The sequence below is a fragment of the Anarhichas minor genome, unplaced genomic scaffold, assembly GCF_050575085.1.
Source record: "Anarhichas minor isolate MPS153535 unplaced genomic scaffold, ASM5057508v1 ptg000010l, whole genome shotgun sequence".
NCBI classification, from domain to species: Eukaryota; Metazoa; Chordata; class Actinopteri; order Perciformes; family Anarhichadidae; genus Anarhichas; species Anarhichas minor.
In genome coordinates, this window is record NW_027466456.1 from 15,784,159 (window position 1) to 15,800,063 (window position 15,905).

Sequence of the window (15,905 nt, forward strand, 5' to 3'; positions counted from 1 at the left end):
TTGGAAAAAGCAGGAAGTAAAATCTTGCTCATGAATAACAGTGTAGGCTCTTATATGTAAATACAGTATGAAATGCTAGCCTCAGCCTATGTTGATCCTGCTGAAGGGTGTGTCTCTGTGCGTGTGTGCGTAGTAAAAGAGGATGTCTTCGGGCGAACTAAACCAAGTGTCCCCACCCTTCTGCTCAACGCGGTCAACCTACCTCATCCGCAAACAGCCCTCTTTAAATCTACGTGAAGCCTAATTTACCGGATTCTTTACCGCGTTAATTTATGAGGGCTCTGCTGCGACTTCGTCTCCAAGCTGCACTGCGGAAACCTCTCTGAAATCCTGCTGCTCCAAACCAGAAGTGCCAGCCACAGGCATCGGGTTTGTGCGAGTGTGTTTCCACAGCAATTTAATTGCCCGATTTGGTCTCTTGTGTGCAGGAGTGGTTTTTCGTTCTCACTTCAACAATGTATCAAGTCGCAAGGAAGCTGTTTTTTACGGACTGCCGGTGCGCCGACGATGCGTCGAAAGTGTACGATGATCTGTTCGCCAAGCTGGACACCAACAAGGATGGCAAAGTGGACGTGTCCGAGCTGAAGGCGGGCCTGGCTGCGATGGGCATCAAAACCGGGAAAGGAGCAGCTCAGGTAGGAAGAGCCACGGACACAGTAACCAGTCTCATACAGGCCGCATAGAGAGACTTGTGTTGCCTGCTGGATGTAGTACTGCATTCCTGAAGGAACTGGCCAGGCTGCAAATTGCAATTAGTCTGCTTTCACACCGGAGTAACCCTAACAATAAAGTACAGGCCTCAGAGGAAGTGACTCATTTACTGTCCCAGAGTAACGTTTTTATATACATGGTACTTTATTGTGTGTTTCACTTCAGGTCTGCAGCTAAAACATATTTTCTTTATAGTTAATCTTTTGATTATGCTTTAGTTTTTTTTATAAGGGATTAAATCAAATATTGGATGAAGTTTTTATAATCTGATTTAAATCTAAATACACATGTTGAACTTCCCACAAGAGAGTTTCAGAACCTCAATTTGAGTCTCATTTGCCTCAGGATTTTCTTACATGTTTTCCCCCTGATAGTAAAAAAAGTAGTGCCGGGCAACGATTCAAATTTTTAATTAATTTTGATTGATTAATCGCATTGTTATGGCAAAGTTCAATAATGAATTCAAAAGTAGTGTATTGCGCACTTATTTTAAAAGTACTGCTGTATGAACAAAAGGGCAATAACATTTGGTTTGTAAACACTTTAAACAAACAAGGTTATTTTTAACAGCAGTATTCTCTTTACACAGTAGCAGTTCTATCTCTTCACTATCTGTGCTCAGTGTGTGACTGTATGTGAAACGTTCCACTGCTGTGCGACACGAATAACATGTTTCAGCACGTTTCAGCAAAAATGTCTGTCTTCATGACAGTCGGAGCATGTGAATGCAGCTCTACTGTTCATCAATATAATGCTGTAACTCAGAGGTGATGATGGTTACCCAGCGATCAAAGAGTAAAGACACTTTACCCACAATTTAGGTGTATTTTCCCTTTAACTCACGATATGCAGCATGTTTTATACTTAATGTGAATATAATTCATACTTTATCTTATTCTGAAATATCATATTCTGAAAACCGGATGTTCGTCTGAAGAAACCGGATGTTGTCTCACATTAATCTTTCCGCTAACTTTCTGAGCTCATTCTTGAGGCTCATACATGCCGTCATTCGTTGCGATCCTAAAGGTGCGTTCACACCAAACGCGACGCGAATACTAATCAATACTAATCTGCTGCAGTTGGTATCCACTTCTCTGTGGCTTTTGTGAGCTTGTCTTGCTTTTGTTTATCTAACTATACTTCTCCCACACGCTGCATCAGACTTCCTCCACTGCGGCCAGTGAGCAACGGACTTTCAAAATAAAATAAAAATTAAAAAATGCGTTAACGCCGATAAAATAATTGTCGGCGTTAATTAATTAACGCGTTAACGCGAAATTAACGCGTTAATTTGCCCAGCACTAAAAAAAAAGAAATCATATCTGGTTTCTCTACACAAAATAACAGCAGTCTAAGGCTGGTACAGAGCAGATGAAGAGCAGGTGCACCAGAATGTCTGAAACTGTCTCAATTCAAACCGTAGGTGCAGGTGAGCTTTTATTGTGGGCTGTGACTCGAAGAGGAAGGTCCCACCTTTTGCCAATCAAATACTCTTACATTCCTCACGCTCATCAGTGAGTGTGATGGCTGTAAAAGTATGAGTCAGGAAAAGAAGCTTAGGAGAGGTCATTGATTCCAGGTGCTGTAAAACAGGCGCTTTCCATATCTGTGCAATTATGTGATAATGATATATATATATATATATATAATAAACATGCGCACTGGCTGCTTTTCCAAACGCCTCGTTCGGTTAGTTGTGTCTATAATTCAGCTCTTGATGCTTTTTTTCTTTCCATTGAATCATTTCCATGTGGAGTGCACCCACATGGCTCCTGACTCTTGAGACCGTTCAATAGCACCACCGAGGTCCAGGTTTCAGTTTATCCTCCGAGGAACTGATCCTGAATCAGCACATTGTTGTGTGCACTTTCAGTAGTGTAAATTCTCTCTTTATCTTAGATGATCCCTCTGCAAACAAGAACAGTCTTTATTTAAATAGCACATTGCAAATGAGTACAACGTGATTAAATTCAGATGTAACTGAATAAAATTAAAGCAGGAAATATAGAAACAGTCGGCCACAAACTGGCAGAATCAAGCAGCCGCTGTGTGAAAAGATGAAGATATGGCAGAATTGACCAAAACCTCTCCCACCACTCAGTGAGGGGGTCAGACAGCCAACAGACTATCATACGCTATGATGTGAAGTAACTGGATTTCTAATGTTTCTGTGTTTTCTTTAGAAAATCATTTCCTCTGGAGACCAAGACAAAGATGACGGGCTCGACTTCAACGAGTTCTCCAAGTACCTAAAGGAACACGAGAAGAAGTTACGACTTACCTTCAAGAGCTTGGACAAAAACAATGATGGTATGCCGTAATTATTTTATCTAGGCAACATTTTAAGTTTATCAATGCTGAAGATTTACCTTAAGAGTCAAACTAAATGCTGGGGATTGTACTGTGTATTCATATTTTCACCAGGTCGTGTGGACTTTATGGAGATAAAGCAGTCACTTGCCGATCTGGGAATGGACATCAGCAAAGAGGAGGCGCAGAAGATCCTTCATAGGTATGTCTGCTTATTTTGTAGCTGCTAACAATATAGGAAGGCCTCTCTGCAGTACTTGGTGTGCTGTAAAGAGTTAGGTGAGAGTTAAAAGTCTTGTTCCTGGATCCAAGCATAACCCTCACGAACCTTTAACTAGAAGTGAAAGAAAGATGTTAAAGGAGGGGACGAGTGTGAGGGACTGATAAGCAGATCAGCCTGAGACCTGGCCTGGTGCTGACGGAGCCACATGATGAAGAGCTGGCGAGACGTCTGACTGACGTTTGAAAATACTATTTCACCACCAATGAAGGAGCCTGTTTGACATCAACACATTACACTGAATTGGATCCTGTTCAACACGTCTTTGCTGTTCTTTGCTCTGCTCGTCAGACCAGGTTGACGCAGTGAGCTCTACTGCATGTTCTGTATTTGCATAGTCAAAGTGAGAAGCAGCAGAAGTACAGGAGCACGCATTATAGAGAGACCTAGAAAGAAGTAAAGCAGGATGTGCATGACTGTGAATCAGATTTGTTTGAAAGCCACAGAGAGTAATTGATGAGTGTGTCAGCCAGCCGCACTGACATGGAGGAAGGAAATGAATTGGAAGATGCACATTCAGAGCAGACGAGGACAGAGATGGACCGTAACAGAGACCAAGCGGGAGACACTTGGTTTCCTTATTTTCGTGTACTAAAAATAAGCTCAGAAATATTTCAGTTACTCCATTTGTGTTTGCTAACTTATTTAGAAATTCACCTAATGTAGGCTAAAAGTTTTTCACTGTTATATTAATTTGGCGGCGGTTTGAATGATGTAACTTGTGATCTACTTCTGGTTTGCATGCTCCCTCACCACCACTATCTGTTGACATTAGTCCTCTCTCTCTCTCTCTCTGTCTCTGTCTCTGTCTCTCTCTCTCTGTCTCTGTCTGACTGAACAGGAGTAAGGAGGAGCTTAATCAGTCTAGAAAGTGAACGGGATCTGGAATAGAGTATCAGCATTGTTCCTAGTACAGTGGGACCTTTTCTTTGGTGGAGAGCTTGATCATGAGACGTGAAGATAAACTGTGACTTTTATCTAATCTTCTCAAATATGAAATATCAAAATATGTATTAGTGCCTGATATTTCATTCCATGTGTTCTTTGTTTGTCCCGATCAACTATGACCCGTTAAAGATTCTGGACAGCAGATTGATCGGTTGCTTCAACTTCTGGTTAGATGTCACTGTCCGTTCTTATTTTGTTCGGTATTCAGTGTTCATTGAAAATTGCAAAATTAGTCTTGGTGCGTTGCAGTTTAAGTCGCTGACCGTGTAATCACAAAGACCCTGGTTGAAGGCCCTTGTTTAATGTCATCCCACACCTCTCTCTCTCTCTATCTCTATCTCTATCTATCTATCTATCTCTATCTCTATCTATCTATCTATCTATCTCTCTCTATCTATCAGTTGCTGTCAGCTCTCTTCTAATGAAAAAGGCCAAACTAATTTAGAAAAAAATGCTAAATCTGTAAGTTTAGGTCAGTAAAACATACACATTTCCTAAAATTCGATAATTTAGTGTCCAACCCTAGTTGGCGGTTTCTCCCTCCAACACTGAAATACAAAAAACATAAGTCACTCTTGCACATATAAGCCAATACGTGGGCCCAGTTACTTGAGTCTTAATTGGACCGTTTATTATTATTATTATTATTATTTATCCTCTGTCTTTCCTTGTACAGTATCGATGTGGACGGCACCATGACTTTAGACTGGAATGAATGGAGGGAGCATTTCCTGTTCAACCCAGCCACCAACCTGCAGGAGATTGTCCACTACTGGAAGCACTCTACGGTAAGGGGGGGGGGGGGGGGGGGGGGGGTTGCCACTTACAACCAAAGATGGAGACAAAAGAAAATAAGTTCAACTGAGAATATTAAAGGATATTAGTAAGATACGATCTGTTGTCATGTCGTGGACCAAACTTTAAAGCTTTAAAATATCTTCAGCTTATTGTTAATGTCTCTTTTGGTTTGAATGAATGGAGCTGGTGAATACTTTAAAGGTATTTGTTTTGGATGCTCTCACATAGAAAAATAAAGCACTCGTTAGAAATTCAAGAGAAGAGACTTAGAGGCCAAACAGTTAACCTTCATGTCCTTTGACTGTCCCAAACGTCGCTTTAAGAACCATTGTGCTTTAAGGGAAAGTTGTTTTAGGCTGTTGTCAGCTGGTGTTAGATTTGGATGAGAACTTTGGCAACAGATCAGTACCTCCCCGTCAACAGGTTGGACTCATTCATTTCCAGAGAAGAGGTGAGAAAAGGAGGAGGAGAAAGAAGCTTGTCTCAACCTGTTCATGATTACCTTTGCTTGGAACAAGAGGTCGTCTAGAAGTGGCACCAAAACAATATTTCTCAAGTCAATTTATTCATCACACCAAGTGAGATCCTCCTGGTCCCGTTTTAGAAATTTAGTCAAAATAGTTTATGAACATAAATATCAAACACAATGTATCACCCTTAAACGGTTTGCAACAAATAATATTCAAACCCTAGTGTTTTAACTGACATTTCACATGTAGACAGTTGGCTTCATATACTTTACTATGGTTGCATGCCAGAGACACTCCAGTCAATGGCTAATCTCTGACGTTAGCTGCCTCCATTCACTGGTAAGGTCAAATAAACCTGTGGCTGCTAAACTGAGCCGGACTTGAGCTAATTTCAGGTGGATTAGTTTGTCAGTGGGAAGTGGACAGGTCACTGAGGGAGGACGTGCATCTAGAGTTCAGGACAGGAGAGCTTCCCACCATCTCCAGGATTCACGTCGATGGTTACTGGCCACTCTGGATTCGGTGTTTCTCCACTCGTGCTGTGGATTGGATCTGCCGACCCTTGACGTCTCACTGGCCATTTTATGTTAAGGATCCTGATCTGTCTGGGAAATAAGAGTTTAGGAGGGAGCTCGTACAACACTGGGACTGTATTGCACTGGATCGGCGGCGTGATCAAAGGCTTGAGATGGCCATGGCTCTGCTGCACCCTCAGCAGCAGCAGCAGCAGCAACAGGGCAACTGGTTTGTCATCGATGACGGGGGGATCTATGAGGTGGACATGGTGGGTTTGGCTTTTTAGCTTCACATTCCAGGTTGTTGTGTAAACTTGGTTTTATACATCTGCGTGGTCGATTTTGTCAGTTGGCCCATAAATTTCAAGAAATTGCAGAAATTATGTGCTTATGGTAATTAAGAAATAGTCTTGCCATTATTCACGTTGTCCACTAGAGAGCGCTGTCTTTTTTTCCACTGTAAAATGTCCCATTCACTACATATCCTTGACACAATTCTATATTAACAAAATGTAAGGGGTGTCTTTACTTATATTATGTTATATCCTTCCTTAGTCCTTTAGCTTGTATATTGTTTCATTTTTAAATGAGCTATTCTGATTCACTCCAATACAACAACATGTAATGTTCAGTTTCTGTTGAGACTGGGAGACCAAGGTGTTCAGGACCAGTTGCATTGAATTCAACTATATTTTAAGGTGATCATTCATATTTTGTCCCTCCGTTAAGTCGCCACATCTCGATTATACATAAGGTAAGTTTCAAAAAGCTTGTGTTCCTTGCTGTAATATTGTGAACTGTTTTATTACATTGTACAGATGTGCATGTTGGTTTGCACTGCATCTATAGGAAGACAGATTTCACTCCATTTGCAGTCTCAGCTCAAGAGTAAAGTGATGTCGATGCTGCCTCAAAATCTCAAATTTCTGGTTTGACAGAAAGTTCTGTAGCACCAGTAGTCTGGAGTAGTCTGAGCACAAGACAATATGTTGCTCTAAATGAATCATCAATGCAAGCCTTCACATCACATTACGATTCATCCACAGCTTTCTTTTATCTAACTGAACTCTGTATAAATGACATTGCAGTAGGAAGTGAGACAGAACTACATTTAATTTCACATTGTCGTATGAAACAACCGGTTTGTGCCGTGCAGTTATACAATTGATCTCACAGCATGAACGTGTAGTTATGTAAGACTTTGGATAAGGACATTCTGTTCAGTCCTGCAAGGCAATTAAGTTGAGGGCAGCGAGGCTGCTAATCGCTCAGTTACGGAGCTTTGTAATTAACTTAAATATAATATATAAAATGCAGACTTCCATGGGCTTGAAATGATATTTGAAACGATACAAAGCTCTAGTGAAAGTCACACAGGTCTATTTTGGCTCTGCAGTAAGTCAGCATCTATCAGTGTGAGAGTCAGCAGGGCCCTGAGAAGGTTTTGAAGAATCTCAGCTCCTTGTTTAGAAACTAGACACAATTCACACAGTATTTGAAACATGTCTCTGACTGTGATTTGTATATATTGTGTTGTGTGTAGGTGCTGGACATTGGGGACAGCCTCTCCATCCCAGATGAGTTCACAGAGGAGGAGAAGACAACGGGCATGTGGTGGAAGCAGCTGTCAGCGGGGGCCATGGCCGGCGCCGTGTCCCGTACAGGAACTGCCCCGCTGGACAGGATGAAGGTGTTCATGCAGGTGTGTGAAACGCTTCAAAAAAGGTTTTATTAGTTGTCTGTCATATGTTCTAAATAAATCACATATTTAATAATATATATTTTATTATATGTTATATGTTTTTTTTTATTTACAGTGGTCATGAAATTTACTCAAAGGCAACGTTCAGACCAATCAAAAACATGGTGTAGTTAAAGCAGGGTGCAAAGTTAACACTGGTCGTATGTGTATAGTAATATGCTGTATTATGTGGCATCAAAAAAGTATAATCTCACATATGATCATACATACTACAGAATTACAATAGAATGTGGAGACGCTGTTACAGTAGATAATCTGGCAAAAGGGAAAATATTTAAAGGGGGTTAACCTGTTTGTAATTGTATTTAATGGAGCTTAAATGCTGCCTTTAATACTGTATAAATGCACTTACTTTTTAAAGTAATGATTTACAATGCAGGTGTTTTTCACGCACAGGTGCATTCCTCCAAGAGCAACAAAATCAGCCTGGTTGGTGGTTTTAAGCAGATGGTAAAAGAAGGAGGCGTGGCGTCTCTGTGGAGAGGAAACGGTATCAACGTACTGAAGATTGCCCCCGAGACGGCCATTAAATTTATGGCCTATGAGCAGGTAAATGATTACAGTACACAAGATGCAATTTCAGCCGAAGTTTATCACTACTGAAACGGTCCTCAAGAGTCATGGAGTTGTGATGCAATGCTCCCTTATCGCTGTGTTTCATTAGTTTAAGAAGCTGCTGTCCAGTGAACCAGGGAAGGTCAAGATCCACGAGAGGTTCATGGCCGGATCGCTGGCTGGAGCCTCGGCACAAACTGTCATCTACCCCATGGAGGTGAGCGGAGGTGGAGGCACGTACAGGTCTATCTGTGTTTGTTTGATAGCTGAGTGTTAAGAGTGGCATCAGGTTAGAGAACATGTATTTTCATATACCTTTTGATGACAAAGGTTGTCTGCTCTATATTAATTGTCCTGTGAACATTATTTTTCACCTTAAATAAATCCTTCCTTATTTCAGTCTTACCTGAAAATAAAGAGCAAAGTAAAAAAAATGTGAGCGACGTCATGCAGGTTCCTTTTTCCCCTTGATTTTTTTAAAATGATAACATAATCTATCAATAATGACGCTTGCTTCTTATTGTGAAGCTGCTGACTGCTACAAAGCGTCAGTAGAAGTGTTGTCAGGTGAAGAACAGCTTCGCTTAAACTCTTTGGACCCCTGCAGGTGATGAAAACCCGCCTGACCCTGAGGAAGACCGGACAGTACTCGGGAATGTTTGACTGTGCCAAGCAAATCCTGAGGAAGGAGGGACTGAAGGCGTTTTACAAGGGCTACGTTCCCAATCTTCTGGGCATCATCCCCTACGCTGGCATCGATCTGGCAGTGTACGAGGTACGTGGAAAATGTGCATACAAAGCTCCACTTCCATATGCAACATCCTCTGTCATTGGAAGCAGTGAGGGATTTCCACTTGGTATGTTTTACTGTAGATGTCACGTTTTGATTCTGTGAAATACAACTTATACTCCTTTCTCACGCACAAACACTTCCTTGTCCTCACCAGAGCTTGAAGAACCTCTGGTTGTCCCGCTACGCTAAAGACACCGCTAACCCTGGCATTCTGGTGCTGCTTGGCTGTGGTACTCTCTCCAGCACGTGTGGCCAGCTGACCAGCTACCCTCTAGCTCTGATCCGCACCAGGATGCAGGCTCAAGGTACAGAGAACCGAAATCCATTTCAAATTCTGTCAACTTGTGATTTAGCGCATTGCTCCCATGATCTTACCCAGAAGGATTTACACAAAGTGTAGTGAATGAATAGAGAAATGACCACTGAAAGGCACTGCACTACCGTAGCTAAAGTAAAGACTGAGTTAACATTGCGTGAAACATAACGTCATTGTGTTGGTTTTCCTGCAGCTTTACTGTTTTGCAAGCAGCTTGTTTCAGCAAATAAAGATGCAAAAACACACTGTGCACGTATACCTGCCCAGCACCAAACAACACTCAGACTAAATTAGCAAAGATTTGATGAGCATTGTGAGGCATTTGGCGGCTAAAGAGCCTGATATTTCCTTCAGGAGTTAGTGGAGACTAAAAGCAGGGCTAGAAGGAAGGTGAAAAGTAGACTTACGTTCAGCTTACAGCTTGTTTCTGCTGCTCCCAAGTGGCCAAAAATGACTGGTTATATCCAAAGGTTCATAAAGATTTTCCTTCCCACAGTTTTTTGGGACAGCAGTGTGGGGACGGATTCATAATGGGTTCAAAGATGGCTCACAAACTTTGAGAGATTGACTGTGATTAATAAATGGAAATATACCTTTGGCATTCCCTGGGTGGTTACTCGAGGTCTAATACATACTTGTACATTCAATTAAAGCACTGACATCATTATCTGACACTGGTATGTCTCTCTTTGTTTCTCAGCGTCTCTCGAGGGCTCAGAGCAGCTACCCATGAATCTGATGGTGAAGAAGATTCTGCAAAAGGAAGGCTTCTTTGGACTTTACCGCGGCATCCTGCCCAATTTCATGAAGGTCATACCGGCTGTCAGCATCAGCTACGTGGTGTATGAGAACATGAGGGATAGTTTGGGTATCCAGAAGTAGGCAGCGGTGATGAGCAGGGTTTCTTTTTATTGTTTCAAAAACACGTCACTTACTAACTTATTAGGGAAACTGTCGTGTAAAGAGCTTGTTTACCTGTCGGTCACCAAAGACTCGAAGCACTGCAGATGGAGTCGTTGCAGGACTTTGAGTAAACTGTTGAGCCATTATAAAAGAATAGTTTTGAAAAGTCTTCAGTATTCACAAAGGGCTTGTAAGGATTTGTAAGACTTTGTGTAAATTGTGTTGCACCCACAGTTCTGCACGATCAGTCTTGGGGCCCAGTTTGGATCGACCGACTTTCACTTTAATCAACCAAAGAAGTAGATATTAAGAATCTGAAAAACGAAAAAACACTTGGAGGTTCATTCTGATTTCAAAACATTCTGTTTTGTGTCGTTTAATTGTTGATTTGGGTCAAAATGGTTATTTTAAGTATGGGTCCTGTTATGTCACATGTTCCTCTAAGTTCCATACTTGTTTTGCTTTCTTTATATCTAAAATCGACATCTTCCATTCGCTCACAAACACTCGTTCAGCTTTGTTTACGGTTTCCCAAAAATATTGTGTGATATTGTGCGAGTGGGGAGCGGTTTCACCAAGGAATCTGAGGAAACTTTTAAAGTGCAATACTTTGGTGGTTGACGTTCTGGTATGTTTGAGACAGGTGTGTCCATTTGTTCAAGTCTGGTGAATGGGACTCATGTGCCTTATCTATGGACCTCACCCTCTATTTGCCTTTCTATCCAATACTTGGTTCATTAGATGCTGGTGTTTACAGTAATAAAGACATTTGAATACAAAAGTGAGACGTTTTCAGCCTACAGTGATTGAAATGTAATGTTTGCATTTGACTGAATACCTTCGATGTCCGTCATGAATGTTTGGTCCAACATATCGAGGCAAGTAATGAATCGGTTGTGATCTCAAAAGCTGTTCAATCTGAAAACTTGTACTGCAAACCCAGACGTATTCTGAACGGAGTACAAGAGTTCACTGGAGCCTTGTGTGTTGTGTAATGTGATGGTGTGCGTTTGACCCGAGGCTTTAAGCACAGATTACTCCACTTTACTTCCTGACTTTATCCGTCTGATCCCGGCCGTGTAAAAGGACAACGTGGCTCCGCTAATTTGTAGCATTAAACTAAAAAGGACGGACTGAAAGAAAATTGCTCTTCACCTGCTTAATAATTTGAAACATACTTTTTGATAATGACTTTGATTTCTGAATAATCACCAATGTAAGTGTCCAAAGTACTTATGTTGATGAGAAATGCATTTATTTGATATTCATTGAGCAAGAACTTCCTCTTTTTCGTCAGGTCTTCTAAAGTGCGGCATTCATAATTCTGATTCTGGCAACTAACTGACCAAAAACAATTTCATCAGAATAATTTGAAAGATGGACTAACATAGACAACTTCTACACAGAGGCTTCAAAGTGAGGCCCCGATGAGGAAACGTGCTGTACAGCCGTCTGAGGACAGGATTATGTTATTGCTTCCTGTTCAGATTATGACCAGACAGACCTGTGATTGAGACAGAAGAGAGGAGGAAACATCCAATACCAAGAAATAAGATCACCAACATAAAAACATTGTGGCTTTATCATTTTATATACATACTATTTAATCCGACAACAGCTTTTTTTCTGGGTATATTCCATTAATTATGAGCGTACCAATGAGAGAAAAAAACGCCACGGCGGTCAGGATGGAGCGAAGGGCTTTGAACCAGCTGGGGTAAGTGGGCAGCAGAGACAGATCGTAATGCAGCGAGATTCCTAGTCCCATAATAACCATGGTGGCTGCGGGAACAATGTTGTCGCTCATCAGCATGGCCACCCAGGCTAACAGGGGGGGAACCACACTGTTGGCCAGATTGATCCAGTCGGGTTTGGCTGGGCTGCTCTCAGGAAGAGCAAATCCCCAGCGAGCTCCACCCAGGAAGGAAACGATCGAGGCGGCGTAAGCTAACTGAGCGTAGGCCAACTCTGGGAAGTAGCTCTCTGTCACAGCCATGAGCAGCGTGGGGGCGATGAAGGGGATTAGTCCTGCAAACCCGAGGTACAGAGCCGGTTTGGGACTTTTCCACAAGTCCTTCATGTCGTAGCGCAACAGATGCAGCTCTCTGGGAGCTTCAAGCTGCGGTCGCTTCTTCAGCTTCACAGCAGAGGAGTGGAAATGTTGATTCCTCACTAAAAACGGAGCCGCACTCATCCGGTTCCTCTGGAAGACCTCGGCGCTCGTGGAACTGAGGCGAGCAGGAGGTCCGACTCGTCCGTCGGCCCTTTCTGAGAACAGCAGCCTTGCGCTCAGCGCTGATGTCCAGCATCTCTGTGAAGGACCTGCCCAATGCCACGCCTACAGACAAGACATTCATATCAGCACATAAAATACGTTTCAGTTTTAAAATGAGAAACTAAATCACAAATAGTGTGTTACCTTCTGGGCTGAAAGGCTGCTTCTTAATACAACAGAGATCATCATCTGAAAACAAAAATGAAAGAAAATTAAGAAACACATTAAAGATTTCACTCAAAATTAAGAAAAAATTAGCAAATTAAATTACGAGTAAAAACCATAACATTTAAAATAGATTAGGGCTGCAACTAATGGTTATTTTACTTTATAAAAAAAAATACTAAAAACATGTCAGTCAAAATTTGAATGTAATACTTTTACAGACAGTCTTTGTTTTTCTGTCAAATCTAACACATGAAGCTGGAACAGGAACCAGTCAAACCAGTCCGTCATCACTGTGTTTACCTTCACTGCTTATGTTTATGTTAAAGTACCGGTGGCAGCTAACTGCAACTACAGCTCAGACAGATACACAGAACAGCTACAGCAATACATAAACAAATACAAATGTAACGACTGAACACAAGCGCTGCTTTATAAAGATAACCGACAGAACGACACCGTTACCGGCTAACGTTACACCGCTGAAGCCTTCTTAGCACGTGGCTGGCAATGTGAACTCACAGCCCTGAAACACGGGAACCATATTTACCTCCGTCTCAGGATGGAGACATCATACTTCAAACGGTGTTTAGCAGTTCCCAGGGGTCACCCAGCTAGTAGCGGAGAAACGGGCGAAACACGTCGGTACGCGGTTTATTTCTTCCGTGTTCGCCAAGAGGCGTCCTGAATCTATGGTTCCACGAGAATCTATGGTTCCACGAGAACACAGTGAAGAAAAATAAATGAAAAACGTTACTTGTTTCCATGGACTGTTTCGAAGAAAATAGTGGCGAACTGGACACATTAGTTCATCAATTAACATGCCCAATTAATCAGTCCAAATTGTTATAATTATTTTACTTTACCTAAATATGCAGCAAAATCACCAATACGTCTGAAGGCCAATTCACTCAATTTAAATACAAGAAAATAATGTTTATAAAATTAATATTATATGGGATAGAAAGTAAAGCTTAACATAAAAGACATATAAAAAAAAACAACATCAATTCAATTCTGAGCTTGTGGTTTGAATACATGAAAAAAATGGTTTTGTCTTGATCCCTCTGTGTCTCCACCCTTCTGTCGCTTCCCAGCGAGGGAAAAGTAAGTTTTTTCACACCTTGTCATGTTTTCACAGTTGCAGTTTGTCTCTCTGGGCAACGCTGTCTGTCACACAAACATACAAATAACACAGCTCTGTTTGGACAGTGGACGGTGTAGTTCTGCAAGCACATCATTTATGTAGAATTATTTCACACATCATTTAAGCTGTTTAATTTTTGAAAGGAAAACTGTTACCTGTTCGATGAATATCTTTCAGCCTTCTTTGCATTACCAACTCTGTTGAGTCAGACATGACAGAGCTAAAAACTTAATTGTACAGAAAAATGAAATACTTAGCTAGTGCTGTTCTTAAGTGAGGTACTTTGTGTTTTATCATTTTGTACATTATAATTCCACTACACTCCACTACAGTTTGGAGGGAAATATTTACGTCACTTCATTTACACCTATAGTTGCTTAATGTGAATATTAACGGAGTGGAGCTTCACTATTTTCCCACCAAGCCTTTGAGCCTAAAGTCAAGGCCCCCAATTAACTAGTCAACCTACGTTCCATCTGTAATTTAGTTCCCTGCAGCGATAATGAGCTTTAAGCTTCAAGCAGTCAAAATGACAGCTCTTCACAGTGTGTCTGTGCTCACCCTCAGGACCAGCGTGAGGAGCTCAGACATACGGAGGGAGCTCAGAGGAGAACCACTGCTCCTTCAAATATCGTTAGGCAAAGAAGTCGCTGGTGGAAACCCAGAGTCCCTTATTCTCCTGCAGGTCACTTAACAGTGTAAATTATCTCTCTCTCTCCTTTTGATCTATTTTCCTGAGGAAGAGCTGACTATATTTTTTCTTTTATTATATCAATCCAACCATCATGACATAAAAGTTTGAAAAGGAGTCGTAGGCCTGTCCTGTCTTTAACAATACCATCTTTCTCAGGTAGGAGGTCTGCAGTTTTTGGATTCAAATATCTGGAAACAGGCAGGGAAGACGTGGCTGGGGAGAAGGACATTTGGGTTTTCTTGCTCAGCCTGCTGCCACTTTGACACCGACGCACATAAGAAGCAAACATTGATGTTCGGACTGTTGGCCCTTTTCATTTTGGCACAATGCAAATAAACTGTTGTATGTAATCAGCCTCTTACTTACATCCAAGTAAGGACCGTAATATTTGTGTGTGTTTACTTGCAGGTGGTGTAATGCTGGAAGTGCTGCAGCACTATTGATAGGCTGCCTTAACACAGTGATACTTTGAACATCATCATACAGTGACATGCTGGCTGTCATCATTTAAGGCCAGGTCTGGATAACTGTAGGTAAGAAAGTTTCAAATTTCACTGTGCTATGTCAAATGATGTAGAGGTCGTCAAATTGGCTCCAGGTTAGGCCCATAATTAGTTTTGTCTGCTATGTCATTCACAGACTTACAGAAAGATATACTTTACTAAACCCCAGACAAGTTAGTGCCTCATGAAACAACATATATATTTAAGTCTGTACACAAGAGTAGTGAAAAAAGCCCAATGGCAGTTACATCCATTCCTACACGGACTAATCAGTATAATATATTTGGCCTGTGGCACACCTACAAAAAAACACCTCCATAGCACAATTGTTTTTCATCATTGATAACAGCCGTACTGAAGTATGTTGCAGAAGCATTTTTGGGATAAAAGCATTGTAATAATTGTTTTGCCTGATATCAGACAGAACTGACAACTCATTACACTCCGTTTCAGTTGACTCAAACCCGGTGGAGTGGGTGGATTCAAAGGCCTGGACCCCGGCATATATTTGTCAGTGAGAAGTAAGATGTAAGTTTTATTGATGCTGTAGATACTCGTAGGTTCATCTCTATGACCTTTTAACCCCTATCAGACTCGTGCTTACAACACCAAAATGCCCAGCAGGGTGCAGTCATGCAACATCTATTTTTCTAAAAGGTTGTTTTCTAATAAGTTGCTGCCTTTGTTTAGGTTTGACTGGATAAGAAAAAAAATAACATTTAAAACAATAGCTTGGTTTCATCCTGTCTTATGCTCC

At 41.4% G+C, this 15,905-nt stretch overlaps 2 protein-coding genes across 2 annotated transcripts; one reads left to right on the plus strand and one right to left on the minus strand.

Moving 5' to 3' along the window:
* The first annotated feature begins 159 nt into the window (after positions 1-159).
* LOC142946823 (mitochondrial adenyl nucleotide antiporter SLC25A24-like) lies at positions 160-11,149 on the plus strand. The gene is made up of 10 exons (XM_076088382.1): positions 160-635; positions 2,898-3,024; positions 3,139-3,226; positions 4,929-5,040; positions 7,579-7,737; positions 8,194-8,346; positions 8,462-8,569; positions 8,960-9,127; positions 9,300-9,450; positions 10,162-11,149. Exons 1-10 carry the CDS (start codon positions 456-458, stop codon positions 10,341-10,343), a joined length of 1,428 nt encoding a protein of 475 aa, XP_075944497.1. The 5' UTR covers positions 160-455; the 3' UTR covers positions 10,344-11,149.
* Positions 11,150-11,936: 787 nt separating this feature from the next.
* Positions 11,937-13,469, minus strand: LOC142946824 (transmembrane protein 69-like). The gene is made up of 3 exons (XM_076088383.1): positions 13,355-13,469; positions 12,784-12,828; positions 11,937-12,702 (listed from the first exon to the last, which is right to left on the minus strand). Exons 2-3 carry the CDS (start codon positions 12,826-12,828, stop codon positions 11,968-11,970), a joined length of 780 nt encoding a protein of 259 aa, XP_075944498.1. The 5' UTR covers positions 13,355-13,469; the 3' UTR covers positions 11,937-11,967.
* Positions 13,470-15,905: the final 2,436 nt, after the last annotated feature.

What these genes read in the sequence shown, in the direction of transcription:
- LOC142946823 (XM_076088382.1), top strand. Translation starts at nt 456, where the DNA reads ATGTATCAAGTCGCAAGGAAGCTGTTTTTTACGGACTGCCGGTGCGCC. An exon ending in GCGCAGAAGATCCTTCATAG is followed by an intron (nt 3,227 to 4,928) that starts GTATGTCTGCTT and finishes TTCCTTGTACAG; the next exon opens with TATCGATGTGGACGGCACCA. An exon ending in CTGTCATCTACCCCATGGAG is followed by an intron (nt 8,570 to 8,959) that starts GTGAGCGGAGGT and finishes GGACCCCTGCAG; the next exon opens with GTGATGAAAACCCGCCTGAC.
- LOC142946824 (XM_076088383.1), bottom strand. Translation starts at nt 12,828, where the DNA reads ATGATGATCTCTGTTGTATTAAGAAGCAGCCTTTCAGCCCAGAAG. An exon ending in GCAGCCTTTCAGCCCAGAAG is followed by an intron (nt 12,703 to 12,783) that starts GTAACACACTAT and finishes TCTTGTCTGTAG; the next exon opens with GCGTGGCATTGGGCAGGTCC.